We start from the raw sequence: 26,766 nt of genomic DNA on the forward strand, positions 1-26,766 counted from the left end.
TAGGAAAGCAGGAAGTGAACAAATGTAACAGTTACTGATTGTAAATAAAACCATTACCATTCTTATTTGGGTGGGCCATACCACAAAGTAATTAAAATTAAAATTAAAATTAAAATTAAAATTAAAATTAAAATTAAAATTAAAATTAAAATTAAAATTAAAATTAAAATTAAAATTAATTAGGAAAGCAGGACGTGAACAAATGTAACAGTTACTGATTGTAAATAAAACCATTACCATTCTTATTTGGGTGGGCCATACCGCAAAGTTATTAAAATTAAAATTAAAATATATTAGGAAAGCAGGAAGTGAACAAATGTAACAGTTACTGATTGCAAATAAAACCATTACCATTCTTATTTGGGTGGGCCATACCACAAAGTAATTAAAATTAAAATTAAAATTAAAATTAAAATTAAAATTAAAATTAAAATTAAAATTAAAATTAAAATTAAAATTAAAATTAAAATTAAAATTAAAATTAAAATTAAAATTAAAATTAAAATTAAAATTAAAATTAAAATTAAAATTAAAATTTATTAGGAAAGCAGGAAGTGAACAAATGTAACAGTTACTGATTGTAAAAGTACCAGATGGAGGGGTAGGATTTAATAAGCTTTGCTTCTTCCTACTCCTTTTGGACATGTGGAACTGGGAACTGATTATGGGATGCACTCAATTGTAATCTGATGCATGTTCAAATGAAATAAAACCATTACCATTACCAGTACCATTACCATTACCATTACCAGTACCATTACCATTACCATTACCATTACTCAACTTGTGTGTATTAAGTCAATCTAAAAATGTGTCGACATGAGCTGAATATATTTGGAATTTGCTCGTAAAAACTCAGACAAGGCATCACATAAAGGTTTAAAAATAATATCACGCTTATTAAAAAACACACACACACACAAAATATCCGTGTTATTGCCAAAAAAAAATCAACAGTTAGCATTTGTTATGTTCATTGGAGCTGAGATATGTTCACATCTGTCCGCTGTCATAAGACGGCAGTCCACTTCAAAATTCAAAGCAGCCTCCAGTATAGCTTCTCAGACGCTGTTGTTTCACATATTGTGTGATAATGTTGTGTAGCACCACTAAATAACACTTACAATAACAATAGTTACAGTCCAAAGCAGGGTTCTCTTGTACATGTGCGTGCGTCATACTTTTCAACATCTGCATTTGAAAAGAAGGGAAAATTCCCAGGAAAAATAAAGAAAAGTGAGGGAAAATAAGGGAATTTGTGGTCTTTTGTCCTTCCACCAGACCATTTTCGGTTACGATAGTGTAAAAATATGAGAAATCAAAATGAAAATGGAGTTCCTCAGGGTAAGGTGTGTGTGTTTATCTCCTGGTCTGGCCAATGTAGCTGTTCTCCACGCACAGCACGGCGTAGGAGCTGGAGCAGCTGCTGGAGCTCTGCTGCAGCAGATTGCCGCTCTGCAGCGAGGACGCCGTGCCGGTGAGCGCATGGCTGCTCACGCGCCACGTCTCACAGTAGCTGTCGACGTGCCGCTGCCCGTTGCTGCTGGAGCCGTGCCATATCATCTTCTCAGGCCTGGAAAAATGATGATTAACAAGGAAAATTTAAAATAACCCAAGTAAAACTAAAATCATGCTGTTTGGTAACAGCAGAAAGGACACCAGCAAATACAAATGGATGGTGTAGACATTGAAAGGGTGAACTAAAATACATTTCTGGGGATCAAAATAGATGAAAATATGATCTGGAAACCTCATATTACAAATATACAACATAAGGTGGCAAGAAATATTTCAGTATTGAACAAAGCAAAATTTGTTCTCAATCAGAAATCACTCCACACTCTTTATTGCTCTCTGGTTCTACCATATCTTACTTATTGTGTGGAAATATGGGATAATAACTATAAAAGCAATCTTCACTCGCTAAATGTACTGCAAAAAAAGGTCAGTAAGGATAATTCATAATGCCGCCTACAGAGAACATACTAACTCCTTATTTCTAAAATGACAAATACTTCAACTTGCTGATATAGTTCATCTTCAAACAGCTAAAATAATGCATAAGGCTAAAAATAACCAATTAGCTAAAAATGTCATCCAATACTTCTCTACAAGAGAGGAGAAATATGATCTCAGGGAAAACTAAACTAGACTAGACTAGACTAGACTAAAACAAAACCCAAAACAAAACTAAACTAAACTAAACTAAACTAAACTAAACTAAACTAAACTAAACTAAACTAAACTAAACTAAACTAAACTAAACTAAACTAAAACTAAAACCCAAAACTAAACTAAACTAAACTAAAACTAAAACTAAAACTAAAACCCAAAACTAAACTAAACTAAAACAAAACAAACCCAAAACAAAACCAAAGCCCCAAACCAAACCAAACCAAACCCAAAACTAAACTAAAACGAAAGTTAAACAAAAGTTAAACAAAAGTTAAACAAAAGTTAAACAAAAGTTAAACAAAAGTTAAACAAAAGTTAAACAAAAGTTAAACAAAAGTTAAACAAAAGTTAAACAAAATTTAATTTAATTTAATTTAATTTAATTTAATTTAATTTAATTTAATTTAATTTAATTTAATTTAATTTAATTTAATTTAATTTAATTTAATTTAATTTAATTTAATTTAATTTAATTTAATTTTAGGAAAGCAGGAAGTGAACAAATGTAACAGTAAAAGTAAAAGTGATTGTAAAAGTACCAGATGGAGGGGTAGGATTTAATAAGCTTTGCTTCTTCCTACTCCTTTTGGACGTGGAACTGGGAACTGATTATGGGATGCACTCAATTGTAATCTGATGCATGTTCAAATGAAATTAAACCATTACCATTACCATTACCATTACCATTACCATTACCATTACCATTACCATTACCAAAATAAAAAGTACCAGTGTGCACACTTTCAGTTAGGGTCACCTACCATGTGTTGTCACGCAGAACATCTTTACCATCGAAGGAGTAGATTGAGACGTTCTCTTTGATTGTGTCTCCTCTAAACATGGCGTCCCAGCTGTCAAACAGAATCTCATCCTGGCGAAGTGAGCAAATAATTTTTTTTTCATATCTGCGGCATTAAAATATGTTTTGCGTCGGTTTACCTTCAGGTTGACGATGGGCACACGGTCTCTGTCTGCTTTGCGGACAATGCTGTGGAGATCCTGGAGTTTTGAGGACAAGAAGGCCCGGAATGTTCCCTTCATCCCGATGGCTTGAGCCTGGGTGAAGCACAGGAAGTCGGCACCCCGGATGCCCCGCATGGCTCCAGTCTGGGGCAGGTTCAAGGCCATGATGTGGAGCTGGAAGCAGCGGAACATGAGATCGAGTCCTCAACAACCACAGCGGTTAACTGACAGAAGTCCGCCCCTTACCCCTGGACCCGATGTGTGACGGTGGGCCGGAGTCTGGGCCACAGGTGGAGGGGGCCTTCGCTGAGGGGTGACGGCGTAGTACGGTGGGCGGTCGTGAGATGAATGGTGTGGATTCCGACCGTCTGGGTGGTTCACCCGTTCTGTGTAACTGGGGTATCTGGGGTCAGTTGGGGCTGGGTATCGCGGATCCGGCTGATATGGGTACCGGGTGTCGGGATAGTATCCGTGATGAGGAAGGTTTGGATCTCGGATGTCGGGGTTTGTTTGCGGGTTGGAGCGATGTGGGTCAGGCTGGGAAGACCGGTCCGGGTGAACCGGGACCGGACTCTCCGCGTGCCTGTGGGAGTCGTTGGAGTGGTGGTGGGGGGAATACGGAACAACCGGTGGGGGCTCCACCGCTGCAACCTCATTGCCCTGCAGATAGTGGTCATTGAACACAACACAAGGAATAACAATTTGGGAATGAAGAGTTTGGAAAAACACTCACGTCGTCACGTGGAAGTGGAATGTAGCCCCCGAGCTGAAAAAGGGACAAGATCATGAAAACGCCATCTGGGTCTGCTTGCTGGAGGACTAGATCTGATTCTTACGTGGACTTGCCGAACCCCGTCTCGGACTCGTAGGTAAAGATCTGTCTGTTCGATGACGTAAACCAGCGACCCCTCGGGTTGTCTTCTTGCCGTGGCCGTCATGATGTCATATGACTGCAACACGGTCACCTGCGTAAACAAAAGTACTTATGATGGTGATGAATTATGAATTATTATATTCTCTGATTGGTGTGCACGGTGGTCGAGTGGTTAGTGGGAGGAAACCGGAGTACCCGGAGAAAAACCACGCATGCACGGGGAGAACATGCAAACTCCACACAGAGATGGCCGAGGGTGGAATTGAACCTTGGTGGTCTCTTAACTGTGAGGTCTGTGCGCTAACTACTCGACCGCCGTGCATGCGTGGGTTTGTACCCGGAGAAAACCCACGCATACACGGGGAGAACATGAAAACTCCACGCAGAAATGGCCGAGGGTGGAATTGGACCCTGGTCTCCTAGCTGTGAGGTCTGCGCACTAACCACTCGACCGCCGTGCATGCGTGGGTTTTCTCCGGGTACAAACCCACGCATGCACGGGGAGAACATGCAAACTCCACACAGAGATGGTCGAGGGTGGAATTGAACCCTGGTGGCCTCTTAACTGTGAGGTCTGCGCGCTAACCACTCGACCACCGTGCACACCGCCGTGCATGCGTGGGTTTTCTCCGGGTACTCCGGTTTCCACCCACATTCCAAAAACATTCACAAACCCACGCATGCACAGGGAGAACATGCAAACTCCACACAGAGATGGTCGAGGGTGGAATTGAACCCTGGTGGTCTCTTAACTGTGAGGTCTGCGCACTAACCACTCGACCACCGTGCATGCATGGGTTTTCTCCGGGTACTCCAGTTTCCTCCCACAAACCCACACATGCACGGGGAGAACATGCAAACTCCACACAGAGTTGGCCGAGGGTGGAATTGAACCCTGGTCTCTTAACTGTGAGGTCTGCGCACTAACCACTCGACCGCCGTGCATGCATGGGTTTTCTACGGGTACAAACCCACGCATGCACGGGGAGAACATGCAAACTCCACACAGAGATGGCCGAGGGTGGAATTGAACCCTGGTCTCCTAGCTGTGAGGTCTGCGCAACTAACCACAACTAACCACTCAAACTAACCACTGGTTGTTTGTCTATATGTGCCCTGTGATTGGCTGGCCACCAGTCCAGGGTGTACCCCGCCTCTCGCCCAAAGACAGCTGGGATAGGCTCCAGCAACCCGCGACCCATGTGAGGAAAATCTGTAAAAAATGAATGAATATTCTCCGATTTCCTCACCCCTGAAGAGTGTCCGGGTAATCCAGGTATTCCAGGTGGTCCGGGTGGCCCAGGAATACTAATGGCTGTCATTCAAAATGGAAGGAAAGAAACCCAATTAGCTCCATGTTGAAGGAATGATATTTGGAAGGTATTTCACTTACTTTGTGTGCCCCTGTGAGGCCCATTGAAGGAAGGTCCCGGAGGTCCAGGTGGCCCTGGTGGTCCAGGTTGACCATCATAGCCTCTTCCTGGCGGACCGGGTGGTCCTTGGGGACCTGGAGGCCCGACAATGGAGTCCCCTTGCGGGCCCTGGTGGGACGATATATACTCTGATGTGAAGAATCATCATCTCGAGCTTGAGACGCAGGGGTCTCAAACACGCGGCCCGCGGGCCAAATGTGGCCCACAGGACACTAGTTTGAGGCCCCCGCCTTGATATGAAAGTTTAATGTTTGATATGGATGCTGTATGGTATCATGTACCCAGAAAAAATTATTACGTTTGATTCATGTTCATGTTAAAGGTTAAATAACTGTTAATAGTTATCCTCCCTATCCGTGTGGAAGTGGTAAGTTTTTGGCGATTTAAGTTGAAAGGAAATAACTTGAAGGCTACCGTTTAGGTCGCTAGCTCTCTTGAGTTTGAGACCCCTGCTTTAGCGTTTAGTCCTGGTTGGATGATCTTCCAGAACCCCAACTGAGGAGTTAGTACAGGTGCAAACTGAGGAATTCACCTATTTTTTTCCATTGGAGAAAACGTGGAAAACGTCTTCTAAAACAAGCTGAACAGTCCAATTGCGACGCATTCAATGCCCTGGGAATAAGTGACATTGACCAATTCTCCCAGGTTACTTCATCCAGCTCTTCCAAGCGGATCCAGAGTCATTCCCATGAGGCCAGCTGAGAAACATCATGTCTCCAATGTGTCCTGGATCTCCTCCAAGGCCCGAGCCAACTATTCTAGCTCACTTAACTCACTTACAGTCCTCTAGAATCTCAAAAATATTATAAAAACATTTTTACACACATGTTCATAATTGAAACCACGATATTATTATGATCTCACCGGCGGTCCAGGGATTCCTGGTGTTCCACTTCCTCCGTATCGTGGATCGTAATATCCTCCGCCTGGTTCTCCTTTCTCTCCTTTCAAGCCCGGATCTCCTGTTTCGCCTTTCAACTCGTGCTGGATAAAGAAACATTGTAAAACATCCAATGTTCATGTAAACCTTGCCATGTATTTTACTAATAAGACGCTACTTTTTCCCACACGCTTTGAACGCCCCTGCTTAAACTATGTTGCATTTATTGTTTGAAGTATTATGCAGTGTTTTGATTGGATGAATCTTAATAAGTTTGGTAAGTTACTCTCACCGGAGCTAATGAGTGATGCTGGGAACACCAAGTGCAAGTAGGATTGCAAGGTTTCCGTATATTATATTCTTTCAATGTAAACATCCCGTGTTGCAACAAGGACTATGGCGTCAAATTAATGCCATAATTGTATGTAAAAATATCCGCTCGATGCAGCTCCCTCCTAAAATGACCACTGCCACTAGGGCGGGTCGGCATGGCAACACGAGACATGAAATAATACACTTGTAGTACCCAGTACAGGACAATACACGTAAGGGTTTGTGATAGTTTGAATGGAAAAAATTGTAAAATTGTAAAAATAACATCATGAAAATAGTAATAAAGCCAAAATGTTGTGTTGCTGCTGGATGTTCACAACATCCAAGCACTACTCTTAAGTTTGTTTTCTTTTCCGAAAGAGGAATGTTTAAAAGAGGAAGGATAAAGCAAGTGCAGAGAACGAGCTGCTCTTTGGAGTGATCAATTCCATGATAGCGACAAGGCTGCGAAGCATTATATATGTTTATAACATGTTTATATAAACATGTTTTTTAGTGATATGTTTACTGTGGGTTTGCACAGTGGACGAGTGGTTAGCGCGCAGGCCTCACAGCTAGGAACACCAGGGTTCAATTCCACCCTCGGCCATCCTCTGTGTGGAGTACTCCGGTTTCCTCCCACATTCCAAAAACATGCTAGGTTAATTAGCGACTCCAAATGGTTGTTTGTTTGCACGGTGAGTGAGTGGTTAGCGTCCACACAGCTAGGAGATCCAAGTTCGATTCCACCCTCTGGGATCACTGTGTGGAGTTTGCAAGTTCTCCGGGTACTCCGGTTTCCTCCCACATTCCAAAAACATGCTAGGTTAATTAGCGACTCCAAATGGTTGTTTGTTTGCACGGTGAGTGAGTGGTTAGCGTCCACACAGCTAGGAGATCCAAGTTCGATTCCACCCTCTGGGATCTCTGTGTGGAGTTTGCAAGTTCTCCGGGTACTCCGGTTTCCTCCCACATTCCAAAAACATGCTAGGTTAATTAGCGACTCCAAATGGTTGTTTGTTTGCACGGTGAGTGAGTGGTTAGCGTCCACACAGCTAGGAGATCCAAGTTCGATTCCACCCTCTGGGATCACTGTGTGGAGTTTGCAAGTTCTCCGGGTACTCCGGTTTCCTCCCACATTCCGAAAAAATGCTAGGTTAATTAGCGACTCCAAATTGTCCATAGGTATGAATGTGAGTGTGAATGGTTGTTTGTCTATATGTGCCCTGTGATTGGCTGGCCACCAGTCCAGGGTGTACCCCACCTCTCGCTGGGATAGCTGGGACAGCTGGGATAGGCCCCAGCACCCCCGTGACCCTCGTGAGATAAAGTGGAAAATTAATGAATGAATGTTTACTGTGGGGGTGGGGGGGGGTCGACCACAGCCATTTACAATTCTGTGTTTTGAAGGCAACCAATCACCATCTCCATGTCTTATGGCTTAAATCCATGTTCTCTATTTCATCTCCAACTACAATTTTGTACAATAAGAGTGTAAATGTGACTATAGGGGTGTTATTTCATGTCTAGAGAGCTCTAATAATATTAAAAACCAGGTTGTAAACACATGTTTTATGCTTTAGTACAAAAATGCTCCGTGTATAAATAAGGAATCTTATTTAAAGAGCGATAAATGTTTGATTACGCTACCGTTATGCTGACTCAGGAAGCTTACCTTCAAAGCGTGAATGTCAAAGTTTGACCCGATACCTGAATCACAAACAAGGTGTTCAAACGAGGACAAGACATGGACCGGAAGCTGTCTTACGTGATTGGCTGCATACCTGGCGTTCCACGGTCACCTTTCTCTCCTTTGGCGGCTACAAGATGAAGAATGGTACGTTGAAATGAAACGTTGTTTCAGACAACTTAACATGACGTGTACTCACCCGGATAATACCTGGAATAGTCTTCAAATCCCTAAAAGAAGAAAAGGAGAGTTTTTCTCATTTTTTCCAATTTCCATTAAAACAACTGCAGATAATTTTGCATGCATCTCCACTCACTCTGGATGGTGGTCCAGGGGGTCCAGGTGGGCCAGGTGGACCCGGGGGACCCTACACCAAAACAAACGTGATTTCAGTATGTGGAATCAAACTATGGAATGGATTAAGTAAGGAAGTCAAACAATGCACAACGATGAGCCAATTCAAGAAACAATACAAGCAGTTGATGTTTGCTAAATACAAGGATGAAGAGTAAAAAATAAAATAAAATAAAATAAAATAAAATAAAATAAAATAAAATAAAATAAAATAAAATAAAATAAAATAAAATAAAATAAATAAAATAAAATAAATAGAGTCTCGAACCAGTCATGATGTGCTATATATATCACTATATTGACACTTACTATGGTACCCATTATGTCATTGGATGCTCATATCACCTCCTACTTCGGAACATGACTAAAGTAAACTAAAGTAAACTAAAGTAAACTAAAGTAAATTAAGTTAACTAAACTAAAATGAACTAAAATGAACTAAAATAAAATAAAATAAAATAAAATAAAATAAAATAAAATAAAATAAAATAAAATAAAATAAAATAAAATAAAATATGAATGTGAGTGAATATGAATATGAATGGACAACTATATTAGGAAAGCAGGAAGTGAACAAATGTAAAATGTACAAAAATGTAAAAAATAAAATAAAAATACAAAAAACAAAAAATTAATAAAATAAAGTACAAAAAATACTTACATTATATTAGGAAAGCAGGAAGTGAACAAATGTAAAATGTACAAAAAATGTAAAAAAATAAATAAAAATACAAAAATACAAAAAATTAATAAAATAAAGTACAAAAAAATACTTACATTATATTAGGAAAGCAGGAAGTGAACAAATGTAACAGTTACTGATTGTAAAAGTACCAGATGGAAGGGTAGGATTTAATAAGCTTTGCTTCTTCCTCCTCCTTTTGGACAATTATATTAGGAAAGCAGGAAGTGCAAAAATGTAAAATGTACAAAAAAATAAAAATACAAAAAATTAATAAAATAAAGTAAAAAAAAATACTTACATTATATTAGGAAAGCAGGAAGTGAACAAATGTAACAGTTACTGATTGTAAAAGTACCAGATGGAGGGGTAGGATTTAATAAGCTTTGCTTCTTCCTACTCCTTTTGGACATGTGGAGCTGGGAACTGATTATGGGATGCACTCAATTGTAATCTGATGCATGTTCAAATGAAATAAAACCATTACCATTACCATTACTAGGAAGTGGTTGACGTTCTGGTTCTACGTATATTAGAACATATACTTACATAGTACCCAGACCCGCTCCCGGATTCTCCCTTTTGACCTTTGATGCCGTTCAGTCCAGGTCGACCCTACAGCATCAAACATATTCCTCATATACGGTACTTATGTCTCTAAGTAGTCATTTAAATAAAATACAAACACTCACTGGTCGACCTGGAAAGCCAATTTCTCCTTTTTGGCCAGTAGGACCGTAAGCGCCCTGCAGAACAAAACCAACTGTCATCCATTAGGTCAGTGATTCCAAACTGGTGTGTTGTGGCATTAATGTGCCGAGAGAGCTCATCAGGTGTTACTTTTATTATTGATTATTTATTCACTAATAATTACAGGTACTCAACACATTATGGGTCTTTTGCTGCAGGAACTGTTTGACCAAAATCAGATACAAAATCAGATAATAGGATTCCTACTTTATACATGGAACATTTTTGTATAGTTTGAGTATAAGAAACCTGTTTACAATCTTCAACATTTTTTTCTTACGTTATTTTGGGCTGCAATTTGGACACCTGGAAATCACTATGAAGCAAACACAAGCAGCTAGTGGTTTGGTCTGCAACATATTAAAAAATTTAAAAATAAAAAAACCTTAAATTATATTAGGAAAGCAGGAAGTGAACAAATGTAACATTTACTGATTGTAAAAGTACCAGGTGGAGGGGTAGGATTTAATAAGCTTTGCTTCTTCCTACTCCTTTTGGACATGTGGAACTGGGAACTGATTTAATTAAAATTAAAATTAATTAAGAAAGCAGGAAGTGAACAAATGTAAAATGAAAATGAAAATGAAAATGAAAAGAGTAAAGTAAAGTAAAGTAAAGTAAAGTAAAGTAAAGTAAAGTAAAGTAAAGTAAAGTAAAGTAAAGTAAAGTAAAGTAAAGTAAAGTAAAGTAAAGTAAAGTAAAGTAAAGTAAAGTAAAGTAAAGTAAAGTAAAGTAAAGTAAAGTAAAGTAAAGTAAAGTAAAGTAAAGTAAAGTAAAGTAAAGTAAAGTAAAGTAAAGGAAAGGAAAGGAAAGGAAAGGAAAGGAAAGGAAAGGAAAGGAAATTAAATTAAATTAAATTAAATTAAATTAAATTAAATTAAATTAAATTAAATTAAATTAAATTAAATTAAATTAAATTAAATTAAATTAAATTAAATTAAATTAAATTAAATTAAATTAAATTAAATTAAATTAAATTAAATTAAATTTTTAAGCTTTGCTTCTTCCTACTCCTTTTGGACATGTGGAACTGGGAACTGATTATGGGATGCACTCAATTGTAATCTGATGCATGTTCAAATGAAATTAAACCATTACTATATTAGGAATTTGTTGACAGTATATTGTATATTATGTTGTACAGTGTCTACGTATATATGTGTATATAGTATATGTATACAGAAAGCATACCGGAGGTCCAACTGGGCCAGGAGGTCCAACATCGCCCTGTGAACAGACAAACAATGCTATTAGCTTTACGCTACGTATGTAAAAACAAAGGGAACATGTAAACATGTAATGTCACACATACTGGTTTTCCTGCCAAGCCCCCCAGGTACAATGGCCGCCCATCGGGACCCATGATGACACCAGGCTCTCCTTTCTCTCCCTGAATAAAACAACATGCATCATGCTACTTTATGTAGCGTTGTCGTTGAAGGTCAGGGTGCTGACCTTGTGGCCAAAACCTGGAAGGCCAATGTCGCCCGTTTCCCCTTTCGGTCCCATAGGTCCCTAAAATAAAAATACAAGTTATGTAGTGATAATCTAGTGATTTGCAATTTACTTGAACTCACCGGGAATCCGGCTCGGCCCGGAATTCCTGCCCCGGTCTGCCAAAAACACAATAAAGAAATAGACGGTGAATATACCGTCCATGCGGCGACCGCGTGGACACCTGACTCACATCGCTATCTGTCGGGTATATGATCCGGCCTGGAGGTCCCGGCGGCCCTGGAGGTCCGGGTGGTCCACCATCGCGCCCCGGAAGGCCCTTTGAAAAGAAGCAACATCCATGAAGATATTCTTTAACTGCTTCACAGGAGAAAGTCAGGACTTTGGAATTCTCGGCTAAACACCTTTGAGGACTTACTTGTTCACCCTTTTCTCCTCTGTCCCCCTTTTGCCCCTGAAACCAAACCCGGACACAAAATACTTTCACTTTTTGGAGTGTTTTTTACTCCTTTATACTAAAATACACATCTGCTATCTTACCGTCTGTCCTGGGAACCCATCCAGACCTGGGATTCCCGGTGGTCCTCTTGGTCCCTCTGCTCCTTTGTCGCCGTTGCTTCCGGGTAAACCTGGTCTGCCCTACAAATCCAGATAACAACCGAGCTTATAATCGAAGAACTACATCCATCCTTCTATCCATCTTCTTCCAGATCCCGAAGGCGTTCCCAGACCGGTTGAGAAACATGGTCCGAGGCCTCTACTGGTCCGAACCAGATCCCGGAGTCATCTTATCTGACTCCTGTGAATGCTTAGGAGCAGAAGTTCTACTCCAAGTTTTTCCCAAGATGATATACTTCTCACCTTATCTCTCAGGAGAGCCCAGATACTACAGTCAGTACTACACTGAAGAACTCGCTAAACCTCTAAAACCCTTTAGTGCATGGGTCTCAAACATGCGGCCCGCGGGCTAAATGTGGCCCGCAGGACACTAGTTTGATATGGATGCTGTATGGTATCATGTACCCAGAAAAAATTATTACGTTTGATTAATGTTCATGTTAAAGGTTAAATAACTGTTAATAGTTATCCTCCATATCCGTGTGGAAGTGGTAAGTTTTTGGCGATTTAAGTTGAAAGGAAATAACTTGAAGGCTACCGTTTAGGTCGCTAGCTCTCTAGTTTGCGAGTTAGCATGTGTCTCAAGACCCTGCAGTTGCGCAATATGTTGTAAATAAAAAGAGTATAAATGTGATTATTATTATTATATTTTTATTTATTACTGATTTTCTTTATTCTTGGTTTGTTTATTTATTTTTCATCTTATTTTTTATTTTTTTTATCAGAGCTTTTCTTGTAGAAAATTGGAACCAAAGCAAAGTTGAGACCCCTGCTTTAGTGGCTTCTCAGGTCTACATTCATGAATTTAAGTCCAGGGTGCCTCAAGTCAGCCGGGATAGGCTCCAGCATTCCCATGGACTATAATGATGATAAGCGGCTCATCTGAGGTTGTTCCGGTTACCTGGATGTGTAACAGTTACCATAGCAACACAAAAAAGGGACACATGCTTACCGGTAGACCTGGAATACCCGTAGGACCCTGGAAAACACGGATAACAGACGCTGTGATGATATGTCGGAATATGACGACTGTAAATTTTTCAGTACCTGAGGTCCTGGTGGGCCACTGGATCCCGGAAAACTGCTGATTCCGTCAAAGCCATCCCGGTCATCCTGCAAATCCGAATGCGGATTCAATGACCCTGTGGTGCACCTAATCATGTATGTTGGCCCTGAACTCACAAAGCCAAAGGGGTATGGTGGTCCAGGTGGTCCAGGGGGTCCTGGAGGCCCACTTGGTCCCACTGGACCCGGAAGCCCAGCAAGCCCGGTTTGTCCTGGCGCTCCTGGCAGTCCGGTGTCACCACGAGAACCCTGGTATAAAAACAAAGTGGCATCGAGATCTCGGATGCTGCAGGTTTATGGAACCTACCTTCTCTCCAGTTCCTCCTCCAAAGCTGGACTCGGCAGAGTCACCCTTTGGAGATACTTTGGTTAGATTACCAAATACTTGATGACATCACCTGACTCACCTTTGCTCCTCTGAGTCCAGGTTGACCCGGTAGACCAGGAAGTCCAGGAGGCCCCTAGCAGCACACGGGATCAAAGAAGCAGATCTCAACACCACCACCTGAATGGTCTCCTAGCTAAAGCACTCTTAGATACACACTGGTAGACCAGAGACTCCATCCTTTCCAGGCGGTCCAGGAGGTCCAAAGGCCACCGCGCCATTTGAACCCAGTGCAACTGAAGTACCGGGAACCCCAGGTGGACCAGGAGGGCCTGGGGGTCCTGGAGGACCACGAAGTTCCTGAATAACACACCAGAACATGGTTAAGTCCAGATCGTGTTATTGAGGTTGGACTCACACTGGGCCACTTATACTTTTTTTGGTACTGTACTTCATTTGAAAGGGTAATCCCGTTACTGGAAAACTACCAACACTGGTAACCAGTACTAACTGGTGGGAGGACCAGTTAAGTCGACAACTCATCTAATTTGAGCATGTTCTACTACTAAAAAAGATGGCGGCTTTCCATCCAACCGTCTTCTTCCATCTTTACCCTGGTTACATCGCTAAACTCTTCCTGGCGGATCCCGGGCCAGTTGAGAGACATGGTCATGGTCCTGGTCTTCCCTGAGGCCTCAGAATGCCCGAGCTTACTCATTTGGTTCCTCTCAATGAGGTGTGGCCAGCGGACTTTGCAATTTTCATGAGCAGCGCAGTGCGGCGCACCCGCGCCTCTGTCCCTCCCATCGGCGCAAGGGGCAAAAAGGGGGAGAGCATTTTGCATGATGTCTTTGTATAAAATGTAAAATATACATGCTGGTTCACACGGTTACATTAAATAGTGTTTGCTGGTTGCATTGAAATGTGCCTGACACGGGGTGCGCTTCGCCTGCGCCAAAAATAAACATGGTTGGAGCTGGGGAGCTTTTAGCACACATTTGGCGTGCTGTTTTGTCACAAAAATGTCAACGCGCCAAGCTGAAAATGTGCACACCTCCATTGGTGCGCCGTCATGCCCATCTCGGCGTAGTTTAGTCTACCAAATCGGCTGCGCACAATGGTGCGCTGGACCAAATTACCACTCATTTTTATGTCTTGGGTTTGTCCACGTCAAACAAAGTGTCAAGCATCCACCCCAGTGTGAGTGCCCCCCTTAGAGAGTCAGGGATTGAACCTACCCGAATCTTGTCCCAGTCCGGGAATCCTGAGCCCTCCATGTCGATAAATGTCTGCGGTAGCGTCATATGTCAATCACACATGATTGACAGGACACCAAAACATTGTCACAGTTTGGGAACGAGTGCAAACATACCGGGCGACTTCCAGCTCCTGGTCCAGGAGGTCCTGGGGGACCTCTGGGTCCAGGTTGTCCTTCGCCTCGCTCACCCTGAGGTTCAGGTCAGAAAATGAATGAAATAACAGATGAATAACGGACTTGGGTTCGAACATTAGTCAACCTTTTGGCCTTTAGATCCAGGACTTCCTGGAGTTCCTGGGAAACCTGGCGGCCCTTCAGGACCCTGAAAAGATACACAAGGAAAATTATTTAATTAAATCTTGTTGGAACTTTCAGGGTAAAACTTTGTTTCTTACGCTTTTTCCATCTTCTCCCGGATCCCCCTGAAAAATCATAAACCATAATCATAAGATTTATGAAGAAAAAATACATGAATTCATATTTTTATTAATTCTCTCACAGGGACTCCATCATCTCCTTTTGGACCTGGCAACCCGTCTCTACCTGGAGGTCCAGGGGGTCCAGGGACCTGCTGCACAAAAGAACCATCCCCAATGTGGACTACCTCAGCAGCACGTCCTGGAGGCCCGGGAGGCCCTGGGGGGCCCTGATCCCCACGTTCTCCTTTACTTCCAAAATCAGTACTACCCTGATGACCAGGAAGGGGAAGTAAAAAATAGTAAAAAAAAATGACGTGAATATGAGGGAATGGCAACGTCCCCTTACCTTATCTCCTTTTTCTCCCTAAAAAAAAAAAAAAGGTTAAAAACCTGCTTGTGAGATGACGCCAAAATAAGTTCACTGAGTCTCCACCTTCTGCCCGCCACCCCCGCCTTCGAATCTGGAACCAGGGTCTCCCTTTGGCCCCGTGGGGCCTCTGTCCCCTCGGGTGCCTTTCTGTCCTCTGTCACCTTTATGTCCTTTGGGGCCACTTAATCCTGAAAGACAAGAAAGGGGGGGAAAAAAATCAGAAGATAGATATTCTACTGGCTGTAAAATGTAAACAATGCAGCTATACGGCCAGTAGAGGGAGCTGTTTCTGCACTAAACGCATTCATGCTTTAATTTGCACTATTCATGTTGTTGGTGGCTGGAATAAAAGTAACCAACAGGCAACAGTAGTTTTTGCTTTTTTTTTTTTTTTTTACCTTATTTAGCTCTCAATGTAATAATTGCACCTTGTCATTCAATCATTTTGACAATTTTTATTATTATTATTTTAGATTTATTATTTTATTCTTGTAAAATTAGGACATTTTCACAATTAGTTTACAGGGTTTTTCTCAAAATATTTTCACTTTATTCTTGTAAAATTACTGCTGATTTTTTCCACTTTTATTCATATTTTTCTTGTTAAATTATTTTTCTAAAAACACCTCCAGGCTACAAATGGCACCAGAGAAGTACGCTGAACACCCCTGGCCTTCAATCTTTGCCATATTTTTTATTATTTATTTATTTATTTATTAAACTTTTTTTATTTTAAATTTTTTTATTTATCATATTTTTAATATTTTTTGTTTTTTTAATATTTTTTTATTTTATAATTTATAATTCATAATTTATATTTTTTAATTTTTAATTTTTAATTTTTAATTTTTAATTTTTAATTTTTTTTTTATTTTTTATTTTTTATTTTTTATTTTTTATTTTTTATTTTTTATTTTTTATTTTTTATTTTTTACATTTTTTACATTTTTTACATTTTTTATATTTTTTATATTTTTTTATTTATTATGATATTTGGATATGTATCTGGATCCGATCGACCAGTACCAAAATGTGCAGTATCCCCCATCGACTGTATTTTTTTATGAATTTGTGGGAGAAGCAATCTGTTTGTGCTCTTTTTCGTCCAAAATATGCTGGTTTTTGCAAGAAAACTTATCTTATTCAACATAACAAAAAACACTTTTTTATCGTTTTTAAATTCAATTTTTTTACTGAAAAAAAATAAAATAAAAATCTTTATGAGAATATAATTTTTTTTTTACAATAATAATCATGCTGTTACCCGCTTCCTTCAGTTTGCCTCCTTTGGAGGCTATCAGTGGCGGCTCCGGCACCGGCCTGAACGATGCAGGTGTGGTCTGGTGACAGAACACCACGCATCACAAAGGTGCTTCAACTGTCTGTCATCTGCGTCAACAACAAAAACGTCTGCGTTTGCTGACCTTGACTGAGACGTCCGGTTGCCTCCTGCCGTCTTCACCGCTGCCAAAGTCACCGGAGGCCTGCGAGACACGACAAGATGATGATGGAACTTCAGGGGGCTCACCGAGGTCACGCAAATACTCACGGCGTCCGAGTCGTCGTCCGAGTCGTCGCACAGCCGCTCGGCTGCGTGAGAGTTCCCCACCAACCTCAGCTCGGCAATCTCACCCTGGCGACACACAAAGTCTTCCTTTACTGTATGAAGGTTTTACACGCTGAATTTACAGTATGAAAGTCAATATTTTGTTTTTTTTTGTTTAATTTTTAAAATAAAAATGCTTATCTTTAAAAACTCAGTTTGTAAAAAAATCAATTCATAAAAATCCACTTTATAAAAATTATCTGTATAAAAGGTCGGTGTTGAAAACATTCTGTTAAAAAAACAATAAGTTCATACAAAAATCCATGTTTTCCAAATTGTGAAAAAATATTCAGTGTGAAAAAAACGCTCTAACAAGTCAGTGTAAAAAACATTGTTTAAAAAAATAAAATTCATAAAAATCCATGTTTTCCAAATTCAGTGTGAAAAAAATTCAGTGTAAAAAAAACACTTCAAAAAATGTTGACATTTTTTTTCATGAAAATCCAAGTTTTTCAAATTCAGTGTGAAAAAATATTCAGTGTAAAAAAACACTCCAGAAAAATTATATGTGTAACACGTCAGTGTAAAATCATTGTTCATTCATAAAAATGCATGTTTACCAAATTCAGTGTAAAAAAATTCGGTGTAAAAAAACATATAAAAAATGTTTCAAAAAAAATCATAAAAGTCCATGTTTTCCAAATTCAGTGTGAAAAAATATTCAGTGTAAAAAAAACACTACAAAAAAATTATGTGTATAAGAAGTCAGTGTAAAAATTATTGTTTAAAAAATAAAATTCATAAAAATCTACTATTTCCAAATTCAGTGTGAAAAAATATTCAGTGTAAAAAAAAACACTCCAGAAAAATTATATGTATAACAAGTCAGTGTAAAAATCATTGTTTAAAAAAAATAAAATTCATAAAAAATCTATGTTTCCTAATTCAGTGTGAAAAAATATTCAGTGTAAAAAAACACTCTAAAAAAATTATGTGTATAACAAGTCAGTGTAAAAATAATTGTTTGAAAAAATAAAATTCCTAAAAATCCAAGTTTTCAAAATTCAGAGTGAAAAAATATTCAGTGTAAAAAAAAACACTCTAAAAAAATTATGTGTATAACAAGTCAGTGTAAAAATCATTGTTTAAAAAAAACAAGAATTCCTAAAAATCCACATTTTCCAACTTCAGTGTGAAAAAATATTCAGTGTAAAAAAACACTCCAGAAAAATTATATGTATATCTAGTCAGTGTAAAAATCATTGTTTTAAAAAAATAAAATTCATAAAAATCCAAGTTTTCCAAATTCAGTGTGAAAAAATATTCAGTGTAAAAAAAACACTCTAAAAAAATTATGTGTATAACAAGTCAGTGTAAAAAAAATATGTTAATAAAAATGTCATTTATAAAATTTCAGTGTAAAAAAAATCAGTTCACAAAAAAAATCACTGCAAATTTATAAAATTCACTTCATACAAAAAAAACAGTGCAAACCTGGAACTTGTCAGGGTCAGCTCCTCCGGCCTGAGCGACAAAGATCCCGGCCGCCGAGTCAAGGTCCATGGGGTCCGGCGAGCGCTCAAACTTGACCACCCTCGGTGCCGACTCGCACCCCTGGTAGAAGGTCACCTGCTCCTCAAAGAGCGAGAGAGAGAAACGAGTCCATTTGTCCACCAGGCTCGGCACGTCGAAGCTCGCCGCCTCGTACGACGCCTCCGAATCGGGCTCGGTGTAGAAGAACAGCACCCTCTGCCGGCCCGACCGCACGGCGCTGAGCTTGACGGCGACGTGCATGAGCCTCTGCGGCCCGTCGGTGATGGCGAAGAGGACGGAGGCGGCCGGAGAGGTCGGCTTGATGTGGAAGAGAAGGGAGAAGTGGCGGTAGAAGGGGTTGGGCACGTGGGCCAGAGCCGGCTGGCCCGCCGCGGCCGCGGCGGTGAAGACGTAGGCCGGGGTCCCGCCGGGCCCGCTGACGCGACGGATCTCATCGGGGGGCGGCTCTCCGATTAGCTGAGGCAGAGATAAACTGCTTTGCTCTGCGGGGGAGAAAGAGACAAATAAGAGAAATAATCATAAATAACAAATCAGGCTTTTCTCCGCTTCTGTAAAGCAAGCTGACAGAAAGTTGTCCAGCATGCTTTGCGGGTTACACATTTTATTTTATTTTATTTTATTTTATTTTATTTTATTTTATTTTATTTTATTTTATTTTATTTTATTTTATTTTATTTTATTTTATTTTATTTTATTTTATTCTCTTCATCCTTGTATTTAGCAAACATCAACTGCTTGTATTGTTTCTTATATTAAATTAAATTAAATGTCGTTGTATGCAATACAATGAATAGTAAAGCAAGCCAACAGAAAGTTACCCAGCATGCTTTGCGGGTTACACATTTGTGTAAAAGGGGTATTTTTGCATATATATTAGTTACTTTTTACATTAAATTGAGAATGAGTACATATATTCAGGTACAATATGTGCAATATGACATTTTGTTTACTGTATAGGTTATTGTTTTTGATGTACATATATTTACACTTATTCTAAACAGCACCTGCCACTTTTATATTTTTATTTTATTTTATTTTAGGGGCGTATAAAATGAATTTAATTTAATTTTATTTTATTTTATTTTAGGGGCGTATAAAATGAATGTAATTTAATGTAATTTAATTTAATTTATACTTTCTACAAAATGCACCATGGAGTTGCACTCAAATTTTGTTGTATGCAATACAATGACAATAAAGGCGATTCTGATTCTGATATAGGTTATTGTTTTTGATGTACATATATTTACACTTATTCTTAACAGCACCTGCCAGTTTTATATTTTAATTTAATTTAATTTAATTTAATTTAATTTAATTTAATTTAATTTAATTTAATTTAATTTAATTTAATTTAATTTTAGGGGCGTATTAATTTTATTTAATTTTATTTAATTTTATTTAATTTTATTTAATTTTATTTAATTTTATTTAATTTCATTTAGGGGCGTATAAAATGAATTTAATTTAATTTAATTTAATTTAATTTAATTTAATTTAATTTAATTTAATTTAATTTAATTTAATTTAATTTAATTTAATTTAACTTTCTACAAAATGCACCATGGAGTTGCACTCAAATTTCGTTGTATGCAATACAATGACAATAAAGGCAATTCTGATTCTGATATATATGAAATAAATATAAATATATACACGGGGAGAACATCATGCAACATGCATCCACATTTTTTATTTTTTTTTTCTAGCATTATTCAGTCATTCAAAGTCATTCAGGACATTCAAAAGCAGGCCTGGTACCAAGTGGGTAATCCTCTGGCCCAAATCCATGGATCCATATTTGAGTTCCCATCCAATAAATCAACAAGTCGGGATCACAAGGGAGGAAGATTTTGGCCCGGCAAAGAAGGGAAGAAGGGGGGCTGAAGTGAATCCTGTGCAGGCCTGAAGGGTTCCCAAGTACCCTCTGTTCAGGAAGAGCGGGGGCCGCCATAAGTCACATGGGGCAACTGGACCGGACATTTTCCGCTGCGGATCTCGACACATGTTTTCACATCCCTGTGAAAGCCACGTTGTGTTCAAATCCCCCGATTGGAGCCGGGGCCGCACGCGCGGGGTGGTCGTCTCCCAACTGGCGGCACCTGCTGTCGGTTCCTGCAGCTGTTCCACTTCCACGGCTACTTTTCACACTCTTAATTGAGAGGGTGCTGAAAGTTTTAATGTCCGTGCACATCTGGGATTGGTTCGATCCCGTGTAGGATGGCGTGCAGGAGTTCTCCTCCGGAGAACAAGCACGTGGGAATCTATCACCGCATCCACGCAGATGTTCACTTGGTCGGCTTCTTGCCCTCAAACGCCGACGTTGTTTACGTTTCCCACAAAACCAAGTGAGCTCATGTTCCCGCAGATTACACGAAGAGTCGTTCAGTGCCTGCGGAACAACTGGCGGCAGCACGAGGGACGCACGGGAAGGAAATGCATGTCAGATGTGTGCATGGGAAAAGTGGACGGCGTGGGACCAGAAGCGCGGAAAGTCCAACATGGCTGAATGTAACCGAAGCGCCTCCTCCGCAGGGCGAAGGAAATGAACTCCATCCTTTCAGTTGGACGCCGAATCCAAAAACTAAACCGGCTCTTTTGATTCAAAGTTCAGCATAAATAAAGAATCCGACTTTGACAGTCCAGTCTGGAACCAATTAACCACAACAAACAAGGATCTCTCGTCGACTAGCTGTTTAGTTCCCTGTGTGGGAGTAGCAAACAAAGGCGACTGAAGCGACATACAGATCGGATTTGGGGTCGGATTTGGTTTCTTTTGTTTTGTTTTCCTTTTTTTTTTCCACAGTCGGTACCGTCAATTATCGCTCCTTTTGATATCACATTTTTTTAAATTATTAATAATTTAATAAATAATGGCTGTTTGGTTTTAGACTATCATCTATTCTTAATCAAAACATATTAAAATACAAGTAATAGTAGCTAATAAAATGAAAGTGAAAGTTAGGACTTTACGTACATTGTACCAATGCTAGCTATTAGCATGTTAGCAATGACACCTTTTAAGATTCTTCAAAATTAAGCTAAGTAGCTAAACAACAGTCGGGACTTTACGTACACAGAACCTTTGCTAGCTATTAGCATGTTAGCGTTTACATGTTGTTTAGATTCTCCCATAATTAAACTGACAGTCAGGAAAAGTTCATGGAAATTGAACCGATGCTAGCTCTTAGCATGCTATATATTAGCATGTTAGCATTGACATGTTGGGATTCTTCCACAATTAAGCAGGATTCTACGTAGAATGTACCAATGCTAGCTCTTAGCATGCTATCTGTTAGCATGTTAGCATTGACATCTTGTTGGGATTCTCCCATAACTAAACATAATTAAACTCCCCCAAAATGAAAATAAGTAACTATATGTACATGGCTGGCTAGTAGTATGCTACCTATTAGCATGTTAGCATTGACACTTTTTTTGCGATCCCCCCAAAATTAAAATAATTGACTTTATGTACATTGCTGGCTAGTAGTATGCTACCTATTAGCATGTTAGCATTGACACTTTTTTGGGATTCCCCCAAAATGAAAATAAGTGACTATATGTACATGTCTGGCTAGTAGTATGCTAGCTATTAGCATGTTAGCATTGACACTTTTTTGGGATTCCCCAAAATTAAAATAAGTGACTTTATGTGCATTGCTGGCTAGTAGTATGCTACCTATTAGCATGTTAGCATTGACACTTTTTTGGGATTCCCCCAAAATGAAAATAAGTGACTATATGTACATGTCTGGCTAGTAGTATGCTAGCTATTAGCATGTTAGCATTGACACTTTTTTGGGATTCCCCAAAATTAAAATAAGTGACTTTATGTGCATTGCTGGCTAGTAGTATGCTAGCTATTAGCATGTTAGCATTGACACTTTTTTGGGATTCACCCAAAATGAAAACAAGTGACTATATGTACATGGCTGGCTAGTAGTATGCTAGCTATTAGCATGTTAGCATTGACACTTTTTTGGGATTCCCCAAAATTAAAATAAGTGACTTTATGTGCATTGCTGGCTAGTAGTATGCTAGCTATTAGCATGTTAGCATTGACACTTTTTTGGGGATTCACCCAAAATGAAAACAAGTGACTATATGTACATGGCTGGCTAGTAGTATGGTAGCTATTAGCATGTTAGCATTGACATTTTTTGGGGATTCCCCCAAAATTAAAATAAGTGACTTCATGTACATTGCTGGCTAGTAGTATGCTAGCTATTAGCATGTTAGCATTGACACAGTAAAGACACAAAACACTGAGAAGTTAGCATACAGTCAGCCATTGCATGTCTCACATATTAAGGTGAAAATAAGATCTCCTCCCAGTCCGTGTGGAAGTGGTAAGTTGGTGGCATGCAAAACTTTAAATTATTATTTATTCAAAATTATTTAAATTATTTGTGCAATTTACTGTTTACGCTGTACATTGTTGTTCATATTTGATGTCATCTATTTAGTCACCACATTATTATTATTATTTTTATTATTATACGGGCGGTCGAGTGGTCGAGTGGAAATGTCATATTCCGGTCACCAGGTGGCAGTAAAGACACAAAACATTGAGACGTTCGCTTACAGTCAGCCATTGCATGTCTCACGTACTACAATGAAAATAAGATCTCCTCCCAGTCTGTGTGGAAGTGGTAAGTTTGTGGCTTCTTATGTTTCAAAGGAATACATTTGAGGGTAACTTGTTAGCTCGCTAGCTGGTGGCTAGCCAGCCATCTCAATTGAGCAATGTGTAAAAGTGACTATAGGGGTGTTATTTCATTTCTACAAGGCTCTAATAATATTATAAAATGTTTTCTATTCAGAAATATAAATTTTTGTGTGGACGCGGCAAACCAAAACCCGGGAAAAAAGCAATGAAAAGTGAAGTAAAATATCTAAAATCCATGAAGTAGCACAAACTATTTAAACGTGACCTTTGGGATATTCTGGGAATGTCGTCCGGATTTCCCCCAGGACATAAAAGTCCCTCTCACATTCTCACTTGTCTTCGTCTTTAATAATCGGTGAAGATTTATTGGTCTGGCAGGGCGGGAAACGGCCGTGTGACCTCTGCACCCAATAGCGGGGACTTTGAGGGGGCCCCGTTATCCCGGTAACAAGGCTCCCTTGTTGGCGGCCATGACACAGTCACCCTCCCTCCCGCGCATCGTCACTCCGAGAGCATTTTCCCACCCACGGACGCTGTCATAAATGTCACCCCTGCTGTCACAGATGACCCGATTGTTCCCTTTTTGGGATCAATCCTGCAATTCCGAGCAAAATGATACAAAAAAGTTAGAAACAACATGGCGGTGAAAGTGACATTGATTCTCCCAAAAAACTAAGTGACATTACGTACATTGTAGCAATGCTAGCTCTTAGCATGCTAGCTATTAGCTCGCTAGTTATTAGCATGTTACCATTGACATTGATTCTTCCAAAAAACTAAGTGACATTACGTACATTGTGCCAATGTTAGCACTTAGCATGCTAGCTATTAGCTAGCTAGTTATTAGCATGTTACCATTGACATTGATTCTCCCAGAAACTAAGTGAACTTTACGTCACATTGTACCAATGCTAGCTCTTAGCATGTTAGCTATTAGCTTGCTAGCTCTTAGCATGCTAGATATTAGCATGCTAGTTATTAGCATGTTACCATTGACATTGATTCTCCCAGAAACTAAGTGAACTTTACATCACATTGTACCAATGCTAGCTCTTAGCATGTTAGCTATTAGCTTGCTAGCTCTTAGCATGCTAGATATTAGCATGCTAGTTATTAGCATGTTACCATTGACATTGATTCTTCCAGAAACTAAGTGACTTTACATACATTGAACCAATGCTAGCTCTTAGCATGCTAACTATTAGCTAGCTAGTTATTAGCATGTTACCATTGACATTGATTCCCCCAGAAACTAAGTGACTTTACGTCACATTGTACCAATGCTAGCTCTTAGCATGCTAGATATTAGCATGCTAGTTATTAGCATGTTACCATTGACATTGATTCTTCCATAAACTAAGTGAACTTTACATCACATTGTACCAATGCTAGCTCTTAGCATGGTAGCCATTAGCTAGCTAGTTATTAGCATGTTACCATTGACATTGATTCTCCCAGAAACTAAGTGACATTACGTCACATTGTACCAATGCTAGCTCTTAGCATGCTAGCTACTAGCTAGCTTGTTATTAGCATGTTATCATTGACATTGATTCTCCCAGAAATTAAGTGACTTTACGTCACATTGTACCAATGCTAGCTCTTAGCATGCTAGCTCTTAGCATGCTAGCTATTAGCATACTAGCTATTAGCTAGCTAGTTATTAGCATGTTACCATTGGCATTGATTCTCCCAGAAACTAAGTGACTTTACGTCACATTGTGCCAATGCTAGCTCTTAGCATGCTAGCTACTACCTAGCTAGTTATTAGCATGTTACCATTGACATTGATTTTCCCAGAAACTAAGTGAACTTTACGTCACATTGTACCAATGCTAGCTCTTAGCATGCTAGATATTAGCATGCTAGTTATTAGCATGTTACCATTGACATTGATTCTTCCATAAACTAAGTGAACTTTACATCACATTGTACCAATGCTAGCTCTTAGCATGCTAGCTACTAGCTAGCTAGTTATTAGCATGTTATCATTGACATTGATTCTCCCAGAAATTAAGTGACTTTACGTCACATTGTACCAATGCTAGCTCTTAGCATGCTAGCTCTTAGCATGCTAGCTCTTAGCATGCTAACTATTAGCTAGCTAGTTATTAGCATGTTACCATTGACATTGATTCCCCCAGAAACTAAGTGACTTTACGTCACATTGTACCAATGCTAGCTCTTAGCATGCTAGATATTAGCATGCTAGTTATTAGCATGTTACCATTGACATTGATTCTTCCATAAACTAAGTGAACTTTACATCACATTGTACCAATGCTAGCTCTTAGCATGGTAGCCATTAGCTAGCTAGTTATTAGCATGTTACCATTGACATTGATTCTCCCAGAAACTAAGTGACATTACGTCACATTGTACCAATGCTAGCTCTTAGCATGCTAGCTACTAGCTAGCTTGTTATTAGCATGTTATCATTGACATTGATTCTCCCAGAAATTAAGTGACTTTACGTCACATTGTACCAATGCTAGCTCTTAGCATGCTAGCTCTTAGCATGCTAGCTATTAGCATACTAGCTATTAGCTAGCTAGTTATTAGCATGTTACCATTGGCATTGATTCTCCCAGAAACTAAGTGACTTTACGTCACATTGTGCCAATGCTAGCTCTTAGCATGCTAGCTACTACCTAGCTAGTTATTAGCATGTTACCATTGACATTGATTTTCCCAGAAACTAAGTGAACTTTACGTCACATTGTACCAATGCTAGCTCTTAGCATGCTAGATATTAGCATGCTAGTTATTAGCATGTTACCATTGACATTGATTCTTCCATAAACTAAGTGAACTTTACATCACATTGTACCAATGCTAGCTCTTAGCATGCTAGCTACTAGCTAGCTAGTTATTAGCATGTTATCATTGACATTGATTCTCCCAGAAATTAAGTGACTTTACGTCACATTGTACCAATGCTAGCTCTTAGCATGCTAGCTCTTAGCATGCTAGCTATTAGCATACTAGCTATTAGCTAGCTAGTTATTAGCATGTTACCATTGGCATTGATTCTCCCAGAAACTAAGTGACTTTACGTCAAATTGTGCCAATGCTAGCTCTTAGCATGCTAGCTACTACCTAGCTAGTTATTAGCATGTTACCATTGACATTGATTCTCCCAGAAACTAAGTGAACTTTACGTCACATTGTACCAATGCTAGCTCTTAGCATGCTATATATTGGCATGCAAGTTATTTGCAAGTTAGCATTGATATGTTGTTGGGATTCTTCCAAAATGAAAGTGAAAGTCAAGACTTTACGTACATTGTGCCAATGCTAGCTCTTAGCATGCTAGCTATTAGCATGTTAGCAATGACACCTTATTAAGATTCTTCCAAAAGTAGCTAAGC

General features: G+C 39.3%; 1 protein-coding gene across 3 annotated transcripts in view; it reads right to left on the reverse strand.

The window, feature by feature from the left end:
• Positions 1-518: 518 nt before the first annotated feature.
• Positions 519-26,766, reverse strand: part of LOC131104485 (collagen alpha-1(XVIII) chain-like) — a 33,482-nt gene continuing 7,234 nt past the window's right edge. Inside the window, exons 2-40 of one of the 3 annotated variants that reach the window (XM_058051714.2) lie at positions 18,664-19,205; positions 17,173-17,256; positions 17,048-17,107; positions 16,888-16,963; positions 15,687-15,811; positions 15,600-15,617; positions 15,334-15,522; positions 15,230-15,256; positions 15,094-15,156; positions 14,949-15,023; positions 14,815-14,865; positions 13,796-13,936; positions 13,659-13,712; positions 13,559-13,603; positions 13,369-13,500; positions 13,234-13,299; positions 13,139-13,165; positions 12,109-12,207; positions 11,987-12,022; positions 11,801-11,887; positions 11,691-11,726; positions 11,569-11,628; positions 11,426-11,503; positions 11,305-11,340; positions 10,056-10,109; positions 9,913-9,978; positions 8,644-8,694; positions 8,527-8,557; positions 8,422-8,457; positions 8,313-8,347; positions 6,310-6,429; positions 5,406-5,553; positions 5,263-5,327; positions 3,975-4,103; positions 3,872-3,904; positions 3,385-3,798; positions 3,115-3,312; positions 2,937-3,046; positions 520-1,573 (exon numbers count right to left, since the gene is read on the reverse strand). In XM_058051714.2, coding sequence (XP_057907697.2) covers positions 1,360-1,573; positions 2,937-3,046; positions 3,115-3,312; positions 3,385-3,798; positions 3,872-3,904; positions 3,975-4,103; positions 5,263-5,327; positions 5,406-5,553; positions 6,310-6,429; positions 8,313-8,347; positions 8,422-8,457; positions 8,527-8,557; positions 8,644-8,694; positions 9,913-9,978; positions 10,056-10,109; positions 11,305-11,340; positions 11,426-11,503; positions 11,569-11,628; positions 11,691-11,726; positions 11,801-11,887; positions 11,987-12,022; positions 12,109-12,207; positions 13,139-13,165; positions 13,234-13,299; positions 13,369-13,500; positions 13,559-13,603; positions 13,659-13,712; positions 13,796-13,936; positions 14,815-14,865; positions 14,949-15,023; positions 15,094-15,156; positions 15,230-15,256; positions 15,334-15,522; positions 15,600-15,617; positions 15,687-15,811; positions 16,888-16,963; positions 17,048-17,107; positions 17,173-17,256; positions 18,664-19,205 — 3,911 coding nt within the window. In that variant the 3' untranslated portion in view covers positions 520-1,359. Of the gene's footprint in view, positions 1,574-2,936; positions 3,047-3,114; positions 3,313-3,384; positions 3,799-3,871; positions 3,905-3,974; positions 4,104-5,262; positions 5,328-5,405; positions 5,554-6,309; positions 6,430-8,312; positions 8,348-8,421; positions 8,458-8,526; positions 8,558-8,643; positions 8,695-9,912; positions 9,979-10,055; positions 10,110-11,304; positions 11,341-11,425; positions 11,504-11,568; positions 11,629-11,690; positions 11,727-11,800; positions 11,888-11,986; positions 12,023-12,108; positions 12,208-13,138; positions 13,166-13,233; positions 13,501-13,558; positions 13,604-13,658; positions 13,713-13,795; positions 13,937-14,814; positions 14,866-14,948; positions 15,024-15,093; positions 15,157-15,229; positions 15,257-15,333; positions 15,523-15,599; positions 15,618-15,686; positions 15,812-16,887; positions 16,964-17,047; positions 17,108-17,172; positions 17,257-18,663; positions 19,206-26,766 lie in introns of all 3 variants that reach the window. The other 2 variants (XM_078796566.1, XM_078796567.1) reach the window with 2 other exon arrangements.

This window comes from Doryrhamphus excisus, linkage group LG15, assembly GCF_037039965.1.
Source record: "Doryrhamphus excisus strain RoL-2023G ecotype Guam linkage group LG15, RoL_Dexc_Guam_v1.1, whole genome shotgun sequence".
Lineage (NCBI taxonomy): Eukaryota > Metazoa > Chordata > Actinopteri > Syngnathiformes > Syngnathidae > Doryrhamphus > Doryrhamphus excisus.